A 16,283-nucleotide genomic window follows, 5' to 3' on the forward strand; every position below is an offset into this window, starting at 1 on the left:
GTCTCTGTCCCATTTCCCAAATACTCCGCTGCCCAACTACCCACAGCTTTTGAACTGGTCCTGAACTTCCAGGTTCTGGCTGTCGGCTGCTTGCTCCCTCAATACCTCCCTCACTGAATTTCCTACCTGATAACTGTTCTTCTCAGCTGCGGGCTTTCAACCTGAAGAGAAGCAGCCTGTTGGCAGCAAATGTGACAAAATAACAGCTTGTGTGGTGAGGAGCTGCTCCTCACCATTCTTTGTAAACTCATACGTTCATAGACATGCACTATACTGAACTATTAAAGCTAGCATAGGGAATTAATCTGTATTGTTTTCCTCCCTAAAAGGCATTAGTGAACCAGATGGATTTTCTGACAATTGACAATGGCTTCATGATCCGATTAGACCCAAGGTTCCAGGTGCTTATTAAATTCAAAGTCCACTATTTGCCGTGGTGGGATTTGAACCCGGGTCCCTAGGTTAACAGTCTAGCAATAATATCATTAGGCCATCCTCTTCCCTACCACTTTTAATTATGGGAAGTTGCCCATAAGTTCCTATGTCCTACAGATTCAATCTCTGTTAAATAATAGAAAGTATTACACAAAGACAGAATTGTACAGGTTAAAATAGCTTTGTACATAGACACACATTAGGTTTATCTAAACTATGGTACCTGAGGTAGGGGATTAGTCAACACAGTGCTATTGTAAGGTGGTGTTAATCTGATATTTTTTTCTAGGAGAAAAATAATTCTTTTAATGGTGCCAAGCTTCCTGTATTTATTTCCACTGTTTTACTGTTTTTTGGGAACTGCCACTTCCAATTTTGTCTGATACACTTGTGAAACACCTGGTGAGGTTTACTACATTTTAAAGGCAGTATATAAATGCAAACTGTTGTTCTTTGATTCCAGTTGACCTCTTTTTGGCTTGTAGAGGCTTCCTTTTCAGGCTCTGCTTTTTGTGTTATGACCTTGCCTGTTATTACTGGACCAGGCAGATCCTAGTTAGGAATCTGTTTTAAGTTCCATGGTGATCTCTCTCAGAATTTGCAGCATAGTATGCTTATGTTTCAGTTTCAACAATAAAACCAAAGGTAAAGAAAAAGACCTAAAGTTTGAAAAGGGGAAAAAATGCACCTTTTTGTATAGAACCCAAAACCCATTTCTCTCAGGAGTGAAAACCTCCAGGATTTTAATCCCAACACTTCAGGTCTGGGGCAAACACCAATTCTCTTCAAGGTAATCTAATTCACTATATCTATCAATGTCTTCTCTGGACTGCCATTCTGTACCAAGGACTTCACAGGACTGCCCTGCTCAAAGTAAAATGCACAGCTAAAAGCCCCTCCCCCTCTAGATATTTCTCCTGAGTTTTTTTTAAAAAAAACTAACAAACACTTGAGGTGCCATTATTTACCACACTGGGTCACAAATGGTCTTAAACTTAACAAAAGTTAATTTAGTTCTCTCAAACTATTGACTCTACAGCCAGGCTTTGATAGAATTAGGAATGGCTAATTATTAGCCATTAATTATTATTAAATAAGAAATTTATTGTAAATTGTTCTTAATGTAATTTATTAACTTCAGCCACAGAATCGTTTGGTTACTAACTCAAACCTAAACTCAAGCCAAATCATGTTAAAATTATGCATGTAAATCCTATAGTTTATATCACATAGTGGTATTTTTACAGATAAAATACATCTTGCTCCAAATGTTTACATTCCAACCATTGATTTGCAATTTGTCCCAACAACCAGATGTTGCTACAGTAAAGAACACATCAGCAGGATGAGTGGAGCCACTTTTACAGCTCTTCTGCTAGTAATCTATATAATTTAAAGCAGTAGTATCTATCTACTTATGATTCCTGTTATCAGCTTTTCTTTGTTCCTGGCTTACTTTATTCATCTTTGTCTGCCAACTTTTTTTTATTCTCTCTCTGAGCTCTGTGACCACCTATTCGCTCACTTTATCTTTCTCCCACCCCACTATGTTCAGTATATATGCCACCTTTTCCTGGCTACCAATAGTTTTGAAGAAAAGTCACTGGACCCAAACTGTTTTCTTTCCACAAATGCTGCCTGACTGTTAAGTTTCTCCAGAACTTTGTTTTCGTTTCAGCAATATTGATTGGTTAGTTGTCAGACTCGAGAAGGATTCGAGGCCTGTGTTACCATTTCTTTAAAGGGCTTGTCACTTACATATTGTTATAGTTGTAATTTAAACTTAAAACAGAAACAGTAAATAATTTGTTGGATTAATGGGATTCTACTGGAATTTTACGAGTTGTAAGTTTTACCAGCACAAAGTATCTCAAAGTTCAGCTCAAATAGAATGCCACCTGGATGTTTGGATACAGTGTGAGATGTAGAGTAACTCATGTTTTTGTCCATTTCAGGTTTCAGGACAGATGCAAAAGAAATGGCAAGTGAAAACCACAGTGGTCTGCAAGCAGACCCCACAGTTATCATCCAGGGGGGTACAGCCAACAAGGGGCAGCCATCATCACCAAAGTCTGTCAAACCAGTGGCACAAGATTTATCAGGTGAGCTTAATTCTCAACCTTTTATTTCTGATGTATATTTAATCGCTCTATATATAAACTGTACCCTACCATTAACATCAATTTGTAGTGATTGTATTCACAAGTGATTTCTACACCTTTTTGAGAGCCATGTAAGGTAGAGTTTTTGATGGAAAGATCATTATCCTGAAGTGAACTTGATGCTGACTAAAGTGTTGACCTCTTTCCAAAGTCCTCGTTATTAGGATACAGATAGGTGATCAGTTGCATGTTTAGACTCATTTGCTACAGAAACTCTAGCTTATGTATTTGGACCTGGAGGTACAAGAAGAAAAGGGTATGGTAATTCTGATATTTGTCTATTTAACACAGTTAGACCTGGTCCCAACTCAAAGGAGAGCAGTTTGTTAGCTTTAATTGAGAAAATTTGTAGGAAGGACCAAGTGATCTGAGTTTTTTTTTCGAAAGCATTGTTCCTGTTATGAGGGCAGTGTTGTTTGGATGATCTTATTTTGTATGAGGGATGTTGATGATTACACCCATGTGTTTTGGGCTGATTAGTTTTGACCCTAGGTATCAGACATTTAATCTGTTTGCTGTCCTGTCTCAACGTGAAGATTGCCATGGAATACTTTAGCAGAGGCATTCTATTGGTATTCTGGCCAGTATTGTTAACCAACATCAATCAAATGCACCTTCATCATCATGCCATTATTTGTGGAACCATGCTATGCAAACTATTCCTCTTGAAGTAACCATACCTCAGCAGCTGCACATATTGACTAAAGTGTTTTGGGATGCCTACTGGTTGTGAAAAGATGCTGTTGAAATACATTTTTTTTTACGGTCAAGTGCTTTTTTTTAATCAAGTGGTTGAAACCAATTTGTTAGTTTGTTGAAAAGTTCTGAGGGCAGGTCAGAAAATAATATGAAAAGTGAGTGTCAATTGCAGAAAGTTCATTTTTGATTAAATTGGTTTGGGGCTTGGTTAATTACAGGCTGTTAGGACGTAATCTTTAAGATGAAAGTGGTGGTTCCCAAGTGCAGTTTTAAGTGGGATTTCTCACTTGCTGTATGTCTACAATATGAAGTATGGCTTGTTATGTGGCCAGTTTGTCCACATCTAGGTCCTGCAAACTGAAATAAGGCAAATGATTGGAGTTTTTTTAAGTGGTTAAGACAAAATATTGATTATGACACTGGAACAACTGCCTTTTAAGGCCATAATCTTCTTTGTTTTAGTCTTCCTGTAGAAGCACATTTAATGGACTTTAGCAATATCTTCATGTACTGTGACCCCCTCTGTCTTTTTTTTGTATATAATTTATTCAGAACCATTTGTGAATCCATTCTGCCTCTGCTTGAAAAGTCTTTTGGTCCATGCCAGTGTCTTGCAATCTATCATTTAAAATCATGAAGCATTCTGACTTGTAATTTAACTTTAACTTTACCAATTTCTTTAAAACTGTTACATTCTGAAGAATGCATATCTGGCACCATTTGTGATTGTGGAATGATTCACTTGGAGTATTGGCATTATTTCTTATGACTTTTCTCATGTGTCTGCAGAAAATGCTCAATAAAGCCATATTATTGTAGATGAACAAATTGATGCAAAACTTATCATGAAAATAGAAGTAGACCATTTGGCCCTCTAACCTGCTTTGCCATTCTACAAATTAGTTGATGATCAACCTTCTTTTTCTGTGCTATCTCCATTTCCCTTGATGTCATTAGTAATAGAAATCTATTTTTATCTTGAGCAAACTCAGTAGTTTACATTAATGCTTTGGATAAATGTAGGTGATATGATCAAGAAATACTGAAGACTTGTACTCTGCAGTTTGCCACGTCCCTAACTAAGCTGTTCTAATATAGTTACAACACTGGCATCTCTCTGGCAATGTGGAAAATTGCTCACATTCTAGTGTCCTGCACACAAGAAACAGGACAAATTCAACTTGGCATTTACCTTCCCATTAGTTTACTTCTGATCATCAGCAAAGTGATGGAAGGAACCCATAATCAACAGTGCTGTGCTGGTTGGAGTCATACCTGACATGAAAGAGGAGGGTTGTAGTTATTTGAGGACCATCATTTCACTTCTACAGGAGTTCCTTGGGGTAGTGACTGTGGCTCAACCACCTTCAGCTGTTTCAACCATGCCCTTCTCTTCGTAAGGTCAGAAGTAGGGATGTTTGCTAATTGGTGCTGAATATTGTACAGTCACAACTCATCAGATGCTAAAATTATTGAGAATGGGGGACCTAAATGTGCATCATAAAGAATGAATTGATAGTGCCGCTACTGAACTGTCTGATTTGATTCCTAAAGGTCAATCATCTCAGCTCCCGGACATTTCTGCAGGAGTTTCTTGGAGACCTAGGCCATGATGATTTTCAACGATTGCACAATGTTCACCAGCATTCATGACTCCTTGGGCACCAAAGTAGTCCATGTTAAAAAGCAACAGAAGCCTGGATAATATCCAGGCTTTCCCCTGCCACCGCAGGAACTGTAAAACCTGTGCTCACACCTCCTCCCTCACCTCTATCCAAAGCCCTAAAGGAGCCTTCCACATCCATCAAAGTTTCACCTGCACATCCACCAATATCATTTATTGTATCCGTTGCTCCCGATGTGGTCTCCTCTACATTGGGGAGACTGGGCACCTCCTAGCAGAGCGCTTTAGGGAACATCTCCGAGACACCCGCACCAATCAACCAAACCGCCCCGTGGCCCAACATTTCAACTCCCCCTCCCACTCTGCCGAGGACATGGAGGTCCTGGGCCTCCTTCACCGCCGCTCCCTCACCACCAGACGCCTGGAGGAAGAACGCCTCATCTTCCGCCTCGGAACACTTCAACCCCAGGGCATCAATGTGGACTTCAACAGCTTCCTCATTTCCCCTTCCCCCACCTCATCCTAGTTTCAAACTTCCAGCTCAGTTACTGTCTCCTTGACTTGTCCGACCTGCCTATCTTCTTTTCCACCTATCCACTCCACCCTCTCCTCCTTGACCTATCACCTTCATCTCCTCCCCCACTCACCCATTGTACTCTATGCTACTCTCTCCCCACCCCCACCCTCCTCTAGCTTATCTCTTCACGCTTCAGGCTCACTGCCTTTATTCCTGATGAAGGGCTTTTGCCCGAAACGTCGATTCAGGCAGCATCCAACGAGCAGCGAAACTGCTGTGCTCTTCCAGCACCACTAATCCAGTATTGGGCTAACAAGTGGCAAGTGACAGTTGTACCACTTGGATGCTGCCTGACATGTGCTTTTCCAGCACCACACTCTCATCTCTGTGCCACACAATTGCCAGGCAATGACCATCTCCAATAAGAGACAATCTAACTACTACCTGGTGAAGTGCAATGGTGTTGTCATTAATGAAGCCCCCACTATCAGCATTCTTGGGTTTACCGCTAACCAGAAACTCAACTGAGCATATAAATACAGTGGCTACAAGGGCAGGTTCGAGGCTAGGAATACTGCAGCGAGCAACTCATCTTCTGATTTTCCCATATCCTGTACATCATCTACAAGGCACAAATCTGAAATGTGATGGAATGCTCCCCACTTGCCTGAATGGGTGCATCTCCAACAACACTTAAAAGCTTGACAAAGCTGACCATGTCCCCTCCCTCCACCACCAATGCTCAATAGCAGCAATGTATACTATTAACCCAAGATGCACTGCAGAGTTCATTAAGGTTCCTTCAACAGAACCTTCCAAACCCATGGCCACTTCCACTTAGAAGGATAAGGGCAGCAGACACATGGGAACACCACTTACAAGTTCCCCTCCCAAACTTCTCACTATCCTGACTTGGAAATGTATCCTCTTTCCTTCAATGTCATTGAGTCAAAATCCGGGAACTCCATCTCTCGGGGCATTGTGGGTCAACCTACAGCATGTGGACTGCAGCAGTTCAAGAAGGTAACTCACCACCATCTTAAGGGCAGCCAGGGAAGGGCAAATGATGGCCAAACACTTACCATTAGCCTGCAGCAGAAGGTGAGGGAACCAACAAGAGGGAAAAACCTATTTGATGTTAGCCTTCCTAATCTGCCTACTTCAGATCATTTGTCTGTAAGTATTGATAGGAGTGATCACTTGGTCGTTGTGAAGGCAAAGCTCTACCTTCACATTGAAGATCCCCTCCATCGGCTTGTGTAGTACTAATGCCATGCTGACTGGGGCAGAATTCGAATAGCTGTGTGAAGCCCAAATTAAGCATTCATGAGGCGCTGTCTATTGACAGCAGTAGAATTGTATTCAAACGTGATGCATAATTTCATTAACTGGCAATTCGACCAGTCCTGTTACCAACAAGGCAGGGGGCCAATCTTGTTTCAGAGTGCAGGAAGATATGCAGTAGCACTAAGCATACCTTTTAAAAATTAGGTGTCAGAATGGTGTATCTATACTACAGTACTGATTCCATGTCAAACTGTGGAGCAGCATGCAATATCCAGTCCTGTCTGATCCAACAAACAAATAATCTAAGTGTTGACTTGAAGGTACAAAACAGTTACTTGCATGCCATAAAGTGTATACAGAAGGTGGTTAGATTTGGTTCTATATATTTTCACCATTTCGTAAACTCCCCATTCTCACTTGCTGTAACAGCAGTCACTCCACACATTTTATTCTGTACAACTTGACGCTGCATGGTGCTATCTGTGAAATTAAAGCTATGCTTCCTATCGCATCTTTTCAATAAGATTATACAGCTGATTTATGTTGGACATTGTAATGAGCTGCAGTTGTTTACAGGTCATTACTGAGAGAAAGTGAGGACTGTACATGCCGGAGATCAGAGCTGAAAAATGTGTTGCTGGAAAAGCGCAGCAGGTCGGGCAGCATCCAAGGTGCAGGAGAATCGATGTTTCTGGCATAAGCCTGAAGAAGGTTCTCCTGCTCCTTTGCTGTCTGACCTGCTGCCCTTTTTCCAGATCATTACTGATACAGAATCAGTCATCCTGATAATTACGTTTAATGTGATAACTGACTGACACAGATCATAAGGTTTCAGTACATTCTCCAGTTGATGCTGGATTGGATGACCTCAGCCAGGTAGATGTTGGTAGCACTGCAATTAGATATTAGTATCCTTGGTTGCATATGCAGAATGTCGGGTGAGAACAGTGTCAATTTTGACTCTTAAGCCACAATTGTGTCTGGTGACATTATCAAGTGACAATTCACAACTAAACTCCTGAATCCAGCCAAAAATCATCCAGAGAAGATGGGATGCAGGTGGTTTTAGAGAAAAAAAAATTGATGCCTGGGGAGGGACAAAATATTGATCTTGTCAGTACTTCATTGAAGGCTATTTTAAAAGGTTGGAAAAACACTGGGCAAGGGAGCTTTGCGACAGTCTCGTAGTAGACTGTCATCTGGCAGAAATAAATTTGTTTGTGATTATTTTCAGATGAGCTGGTTCAGGCAGGATGGTCAAAGTGTTGGAGTAGAAGAGAAAACAGGCCATATTACTTCAACAAGTTCACCAACCAGTCGCTTTGGGAAATGCCTGTATTTGGACAGCATGACGTAATTGTGAGTAATCCAACTTTCTCTTTCTCTGTACCTTTCAGATCTTTCATCTATTGTTCAAAATCATCCACTTTCCTATTTTTACCTTCTGACCACCCGTAACAGTTGTTGCTAACTGTTACACCTGTGATGACAGGAATGCATTGATGCACAAGCTCCACTACTCCACACATCACAACATTAGTGTAAATATTTCGATCCAATCACTGAACTGGCCAATTATTTCTTTTTATTACTGCTATGCAGAAAAAAATAAGGCTTTCTGCGTGCTGCTTTAATGAAATAAACGCAGTTCCTTTGTTATAAATAAAAGGCTGATCCCTTTAAACCGAATGGCAAAGCTGGTGAACATTGAAGATATAATCTGGAATTAGAATTAGGTCCTCTTTTAATTCCAACGCAAGCAAGTTCATGCAATGCAAAAGGCAACAAAGACTGTGAAGTGATGACATTTTAAGAAGAAAACGAAAACCCACCTATTCAACCAGTAGTCTGAAAAACAAAAAAAATCTCTCAACCAAGTGTCTTGCAAGGTTTCTAGCTCAGGTTGAGGTTTAGGGTGTAGGTTTGCTCGCCGAGCTGTAGGTTTGATATCCAGACGTTTCATTACCTGGCTAGGTAACATAATCAGTGGCAACCTCCAAGTGAAGCAAAGCTGTTGTCTCCTGCTTTCTATTTCTATCTTTCTCCTGGATGGGATTCTTGGGGTTTGTGGTGATGTCATTTCCTGTTTGTTTTGAGGGGTTGATAGATGGTATCTAGATCTGTGTTTGTGGCGTTGTGGTTGGAGTGCCAGGCCTTTAGGAATTCTCTGGCATGTCTTTGCTTAGCCTGTCCCAGGATAGATGTGTTGTCCCAGTCGAAATGGTGTTTTTTTTAAAATCAGTGTATAGGGCTACAAGGGAGAGAAGGTCATGTCTTTTTGTGGCTAGCTGGTGTTCGTGTATCCTGGTGGCTAACCTTCTTCCTGTTTGTCCTACGTAGTTTGTGGTAGTCCTTGCATGGAATTTTGTAGATGACGTTGGTTTTGTCCATGGGTTGTACTGGGTCTTTTAAGTTTGTTAGTTTTTGTTTGTGTGTTGGTGAGTTTGTGTGCTACTAGGAGTCTGAGGGGTCTTAGGAGCCTGGCTGTCATTTCTGAAACTTCTTTGATGTATGGTAAGGTGGTTAGGGTTCTGGCTGTGTTTGGTCTGCTTGTCGTAGTTTGTTCTTGAGGAATCTGTGGACTGTATTTTTTTTTTGAGTATCTCTTCTTGAATACGTTGTATAGATGGTTCTCTGTTTTCCGAAGTTAGTTAGTCTGTGCTGCAGTGTGTGGTGGCTCGGTGGAATAGTGTTCTGATACAGCTTTGGTTGTGTGTGTTGGGATGGTTGCTGGTGTAGTTGAGTATTTGGTCAGTGTTTGTCGGTTTCCTGTATACGCAGGTTTGTAATTCTCCGTTGTCCTTTCTTTCGACTGTGACGTCCAGGAATGAGAGTTTGTCGGTTTCTTCCTCCTTGGTGAACTTTATGCCTGTGAGGGTGTTGTTGATGATGATAAATGTCTCTTCTATCTTGTTTCGCTTTGTGATGACAAAGGTGTCATCTACGTAGCGAACCCAGATTTTTGGTTTGATGGTTGGTAGGGCTGTTTGTTCTAGTCTTTGTATTACCGCTTCCGCTATGAATCCTGATAGTGGAGATCCCGTGGGTGTGCCGTTGGTTTGTTTGTAGACTGTTGTTGAAGGTGAAGTGGGTGGTGAGGCACAGGTCCACTAGCTTCATGACGTTTTTGTTGGTAATGTGATTGGTGGTTGGGGTGTGTGTGTGATGGTCTCTTCTAAAAGTGTGGACAAAAAGACATGACCCCCCTCTCCCTCATAGCCCTATACACTGATTGGAAAAAAACCCACCATTCCGACTGGGACAACACATCTATCCTGGGACAGGCTAAGCAAAGACATGCCAGAGAATTCCTAGAGGCCTGGCATTCCAACCACAACACCATAAACAAACACACAGATCTAGATAACATCTATTAACCCCTCAGAAAACAAACAGGAAATGACAAACCCCAGGAACCCCATCCAGGACAAACATATAAATAGAAAGCAGGAGACAACAGCTTCGCTTCACTTGGAGGTTGCCACTGATGATGTTACCTAGCCAGGTAATGAAACATCTGGATATCAAACCTACAGCTCAGCGAGCAAACCTACATCCTAAACCAAGTTTCTTATTGACTGTATCCCAAATTGCTAACAGCCATAGATTGATGGAGGACCTCCAAACAGTGCTTCGATTCACACAGAAATTAAGCTGAAACCAAGTTGTTACAGTAGTCACACTATTGGAGTGAATGCTTCTCATTGTTTGCATGCTAGTCAAAATACTGGGATGTGAAAACTATACATCAGGTTTTCAAATACTTTACCAAGGGAGGTTTTCTAGCAAATATCAATCGTTTATCTTTTTAAAAGCTTTGCTAGGCTATTTTTCCAAAGTCATTTGACTTCCTGTAACCCGCAGGTAGATTGCATTTCACATGAAACTGTTGACCTAATTTCAAAGAAACCACATGGATTTCCTTCAAACCCTTGGTTAAAACCCCTTGTTAATCCATAACTTGTCCAAACTGTTCAGTATCCTCCAGTGAGCATGCAATCAGATGCCTTCTGTAGCTGCAAGAATTATAAAATCATCTATGCCTTTAAAAGGGGGGCATCAATGTACCGCTAGTCATTGCTCAGTTTGTAGCATTATTACCACTGAATCACAAGGTTTCGTGTTCAGCTGCAGGACTTTGATATAGAACTCAATTTTTTTATTTCAAAAATATACTTTATTCATAAATACTTTAATGGCCTTTAATGCCATATATATGTAAACAATCCGCAACAGAGTAAACATTCCTATTTACAGGTCGGTACGATTACATTTTTAGCTGAGGTGTCAGCAGAGACCAAATGACTGCGCAGGCCCCCTGTTCTTCTTTAGGCAGGCAGATGTCACACTGGTCTTTCCCCACCGCACCTTGGCGGCAGCTGTCCCAAGCTTCAATGCGTCCCTCAACATGTAGTCCTGGACCTTGGAATGTGCCAGTCTGCAACACTCAGTCGGGGTCCGCTCCTTCAGCTGGAAGATCAACAGGTTTCGGACCGCCGAGAGAGCATCCTTCACCGAGTTGATGATCCTCCAGGTGCAGTTGATGTTTGTCTTAGTGTGCGTCCTGGGGAACAGGCCGTAGAGCATGGAGTCCCGCGTCACAGCGCTGCTCGGGATGAACTTCGACAAACACCACTGCATTCCTCTCCAGACTTCTTCTGCGTAGGCACATTCCAGAAGGAGGTGTGTGACAGTCTCGTCCCTCCTGCAGCCACTTTGAGGGCAGCGTGCGGTGCGGCTGAGAGTCTGTGGGTGCATAAAGGATCTCACAGGCAGATCCCTTCTCACCACCAGCCAAGCCATGTCTTGGTGCTTGTTGGAAAGTTCTGGCGATGAGGCATTCTGCCAAATGGCTTTGACAGTCTGCTCAGGGAACCGCTCGATAGGATCCACCCTCTCCTTTTCCTGAAGGGTCTCAAGGACACTACGTGCTGACCACTTCCTGATGGTCAAAGGTGTTTTTCTTCATAAACTTTTTTCCACTAAGGACAGGTGATACGGAACGGTCCAACTACTCGGAGCGTTCCACAGCCGCGAGGCCAGGCCCATCCTTCGCAACACCAGAGACAGGTAGAACCTCAGTACTTAGTGACACTTGGTGTTTGCGTACTGGGAATCCACGCACAGCTTGATGCAGCCACACACAAAGGTGGCCATCAGGATGAGGGTGGCATTGGGTGTATTTTTTTTCCCCCGTTGCTCAGATCTTTGTACAGCGAGTCCCTTCGGACCCGGTCCATCTTTGACCTCCATATAAACTGGACGATGGCCCGGGTGACTGCAGCAGCACAGGTTCTGGGAATAGGCCAGACCTGTGCCATGTATAATAGCAATATCAGTGCCTCACACCTGATGACCAGGTTTTTTTCCCGCGATGGAGAGTGACCGTAGCTTCCATCTGCCCAGTTTCTGCCTCACTTTGCTGATACGCTCCTCCCAAGACTTGGCGCTCGCCCCAGCTCCCCTGAACCAAATACTCAGCACCTTCAGGTGGTCGGTCCTAACGGTGAAGGGGATCGAGGATTGGTCGGCCCAGTTCCTGAAGAGCATGGCCTCGCTCTTGCCTCGGTTTACCTTGGCCCCCTGAGGCCCGTTCGAACTGGTCACATATGCACATGAGTCTGCGCACAGACAGTGGATCTGAGCAGAAAACGGCGACATCATCCATGTACAGGGAGGCATTAACCTGCAGGCCCCCGCTGCCAGGAATAGTCACCTCTCTTAGGCTCGCATCCTTTCTGATGGACTCGGCAAATGGCTCTACGCAACACACAAACAAGGCAGGAGAGAGAGGGCAGCCCTGCCTGACTCCAGATCTTACAGGGAAGCTATCTGATTCCCACCCATTGACTGAGACTGCACTGACAATGTTAGTGTAGAGCAGTCTGATACAATTGCAGATTCCCTCCCCAGAGCCCATTTTGGAGAGAACATCTCTCATATACCTGTGATATAGAACTCAAGGTTGACCTTTCACCACAGTACTGAGGAAGTATTGCATTTAGCAGTGCAGTGTTATGCATGTTTAACATGATGACATGTTAAACTGAGCTCCTTTCTGTCTGCTTTTAACAGATCCAAAAGCAGGGGAGTGGTTCTGTTTTCTGGCCAACATTTATCCTTTAGTCAGCATCACAATAAACAGATTATCTGGTCATTATAACAATTGCTGCTTGTGGGAGTTTGTGTGTAAATGGGTTGCTGCATTTAAATAACAGCTTAAGTTGTTTCATTTGTAAATGGCTTTGAGCCATTGGTAAAGTTGGATCACAATGTATACATGCACTTGAGCCTTGTTGAAATAAATTAAAAGTACTGTATTTGATTTGAGCCTTTTGTACATAAGACATTAAGTTGGTTATCCATTGTGTCTTAAAGTGATAAACATGAACCTGTACATGTCCTCTTATGAATCTTGGATGATCTAAAGCAGGTTTAAACAGAATTCTGATGTTTTTAATCAGGAACCATATGTAAAATGTTGACTGGCTGGTAACCTGATCCAGTTGATGTGACGTATCATTGTTTTGAGAAGAGGAGCAAAACACAGGCAGACATGGAGAGTTCTCCTTCGAACTCCTGCTAATGCATTGGGATGGAAATTGATGCAGATGGCATCGTTGTGTGGCTATTGCAAATGCCTCTTCTTTTCCATCCCCACCGATCCCTTTGCCATAATGCTGCCTGCCCTCTGCGAATGGGGTATTGAGTGAGGTGATGTGTAAAGCAGTGAATGTTTTCCTGTAGAGCTGCTCCACGTCAGTGGTTTTAGAGTTAATTTCAGAGACACCAAGTTGCTGCATCATTAAAGGTGGGATACAAATCTGTGTAGTATTGGTAGTCCTTTGCATCAAAAGAATTATTAATACAAGCATTGGAAAATTATCTACCCATTACAAGACTTGTCATTGCTAGCAGTGATATCATAGACATTATGACTGCACAGGTAGTGAGTGTGCCCCTTGTTCTTTCATTGGTAGTAAGTCAGGCTGTTGTTAGGTGTCTCCTCTCAGCAGCATGCATGTGTGGCTCTCTTCGTTAAGTGCAGCATCAGCAATGTAGCATGAGGGCATCATAAGGATGCACACACATCCTATGCCTGATATCTTTGGTTCCACAAAGATTGTTAATCTGTGTTTGACTGACACAGGCACAGTCATGATCAATATTATTAATTTTGAAAACTTGACTAGAGGCTGAGTCTTTCAAAATAAAAGTGCCATATAAAAGGCAATAAAGTGTCCATCTTAAATATAGTGCTGGAAAATTAGAGGATTTGCAAACCAGATAGGGTAGTTACTATGGTAATGATCTTGAACTGCATTTTAAAAATAGTTAGGAAATAAATATCTCTCAGGCTGAATAATGTGAAGGGGTAACATTGCAGATTTGCTGTGAGTTCTCGCAGTTGTTACAGGTGCCTGCATTTTGTCTTTTTTCAGAGGAGCTTTCCAAATGCAATTTTCTTTTTAATCATCAGCTAGAAAGCTGTTGGATGTGGTGTGGTGAATTGGGGTGGGCCAAGTGTTTTGTAGAAGAACAGTAAGGCAAGAAGGATCACCAGTATTAAATGGTTTAAATCAGCGCTAGAGATGATCAAGTAGCATTCTAACATAGAAATTCCAGATTAGAAAGGGACTTAGTTTAATGGGGTATGAGAGATTTTTAGATTGATGGAATATCTGTAATCAAACAATGGGGTGATCTTTAAGAGCATGTTTCAGGTGCAGCCTAGGTACATCCAAAGAGCAGGAAATGCAGGGACACCAAATCCTTTATAGAGTCATATATGATGGTGACTGCAAGTATGATGAAACAGGAAATGGTACAAATGCATATTGAGTGAACTCTTTAAGCAAAGCAAGCAATAAGTTGAATGGGGCAGTGAAGAGGAAAATAAGACCAAAGAGAATGAAAGTATGATGGCAATTAACAAATCTCTCAAATTTCTTATGCAATAATAAACAGGTGATTGACAAAACAGCAAATTGTGTTGAATGTTATTTTTAGACCTGATGATGGTAAGCAATGGTGTTCTTAAAGATCTGTGATGGAACAGCTGATTTATTTGATATGTTTAAAAGATTTGGATATTGGAGAACAAAATAAAGTTTCAAATACTAATAGATTGCAAAACAACAGCAGATTTGGGATATGGAATTTCATACAATAAAGTCTGAAGTGGTGCATTTTGACAAAGAAAATTGAAGAAAAAGTTTTTAATGGCACTCTTTTTTTTTTAAATTGTATATGTGACAAATGGACCCGCAGTTACATCTTAAAACTTCTGTCAGATCTTCTTTTAGCTTTTTTGACTCCGAGAAACAGTAGCAGTCACTCCAATCTACCCTTGTAACTGAAGTTTCTTGTTCCTGGAATAAATCTTCTGTAATTTTTCCAGTGCATTCTCAACCTTTCTGGAGTGTGGTAATCATAATTTTGTTACGTAACAATACTCTCTAGCGAAGGTTGAACAGTGGTCTTTTTTAAAGTTCAGCTAACCTTCTTACTCTTGACATTGCTCCTTGCACATCAAGATCTGATCATTTACTATACTCTATGAAAAGTATGGCACCCAAAAATCAATTCTGAGCTCCACAAACCTTCCTCCAGCCTGAAAATTATCTACTGAATGTACTCCGCTTCCTGTTCATTCAGCTAATTTTATATCCTCACCTTCCAGAAGTCTGCTAAACCCCATCAACAGTATTATTCTCAATGACTTCTTCTGTTACCTCTTTAACAAATTTGGAGGTTTTTTTTGAACACTTTCCTTTTTTTTCTAATCAGTCTACCTTATTGTGACTGCCAATCTTATTCCAATAATTGTTTCTACATGCTTCCCCATCATTAAAGTTAAACTGCCCTTCTTTTTATTTTTGGCAAAACAAGACCTGCTTTGAGCAAAGTTTGCATTTTTCCAGTATTCTGGCACCTCCCTGCGCCTAGGGAAGATCAAAAGATTATGGCTAACATCCCAGAAGTTTCCACTGTCATTCCCTTCAATATCCTTGAATTCTTCATTTTATCCAGTCCAGCATGTTTTGTCAACTTCATGTACCAACAGTTTATCTGACATTTCTTTATAGATTTGAATTCCTCTAAGTGGCAGTTCCTCCTTTGAAAAGACCGATGCAAAGTATTCATTAATATCTCAGCCGTGGTCCCATATTGGTCTCTAAGTGGCCCTACTCTTTTTTTTTTTCTCTTTGCTACTTATTTACTTGAATCCCATAAAGAGGACTCCCAAAGTATTTTATGTTAACTGCCATGTTTTTCAAATAATTCTTCTGTGCTGTGTGTGCTTTTTCACCTTCCCTGTTGTACCTTCTGTATTCTTCTTGGGTCCAAATTGTATTTCTGCCTGACACCTGTCATGAGTTCTCATTTTCTTTATCTTTAATTTCTATATCCCTGCTCATCCAGAGAGCTCTGATATCGCACATCTTGCTTTACCCTTAGTGTATCCTAGCTATCTTCTCTCAAAAGTAGCCATTGTAAACGAACTTTGCCCCACTTTTTGTTCTGTCCTAACTCCAATCTTGACCCATTGAAGTCA

General features: G+C 41.5%; 1 protein-coding gene across 6 annotated transcripts in view; it reads left to right on the plus strand.

Annotated features, from left to right (window-relative positions):
- pcif1 (phosphorylated CTD interacting factor 1) overlaps positions 1-16,283 on the plus strand; it is a 120,072-nt gene that overhangs the window by 13,602 nt on the left and 90,187 nt on the right. For all 6 annotated transcript variants that reach the window (XR_011954615.1, XR_011954616.1, XM_072556866.1 and 3 more), the window contains exons 2-3: positions 2,391-2,537; positions 7,959-8,083. Coding sequence is in view for 4 of the 6 variants with exons in the window: in XM_072556866.1 (XP_072412967.1) it covers positions 2,391-2,537; positions 7,959-8,083 (272 nt within the window). In the remaining 2 variants the exon portion in view is untranslated. The remainder of the gene's footprint in view (positions 1-2,390; positions 2,538-7,958; positions 8,084-16,283) is intronic.

Source organism: Chiloscyllium punctatum, chromosome 37 (genome assembly GCF_047496795.1).
Source record: "Chiloscyllium punctatum isolate Juve2018m chromosome 37, sChiPun1.3, whole genome shotgun sequence".
NCBI lineage: Eukaryota > Metazoa > Chordata > Chondrichthyes > Orectolobiformes > Hemiscylliidae > Chiloscyllium > Chiloscyllium punctatum.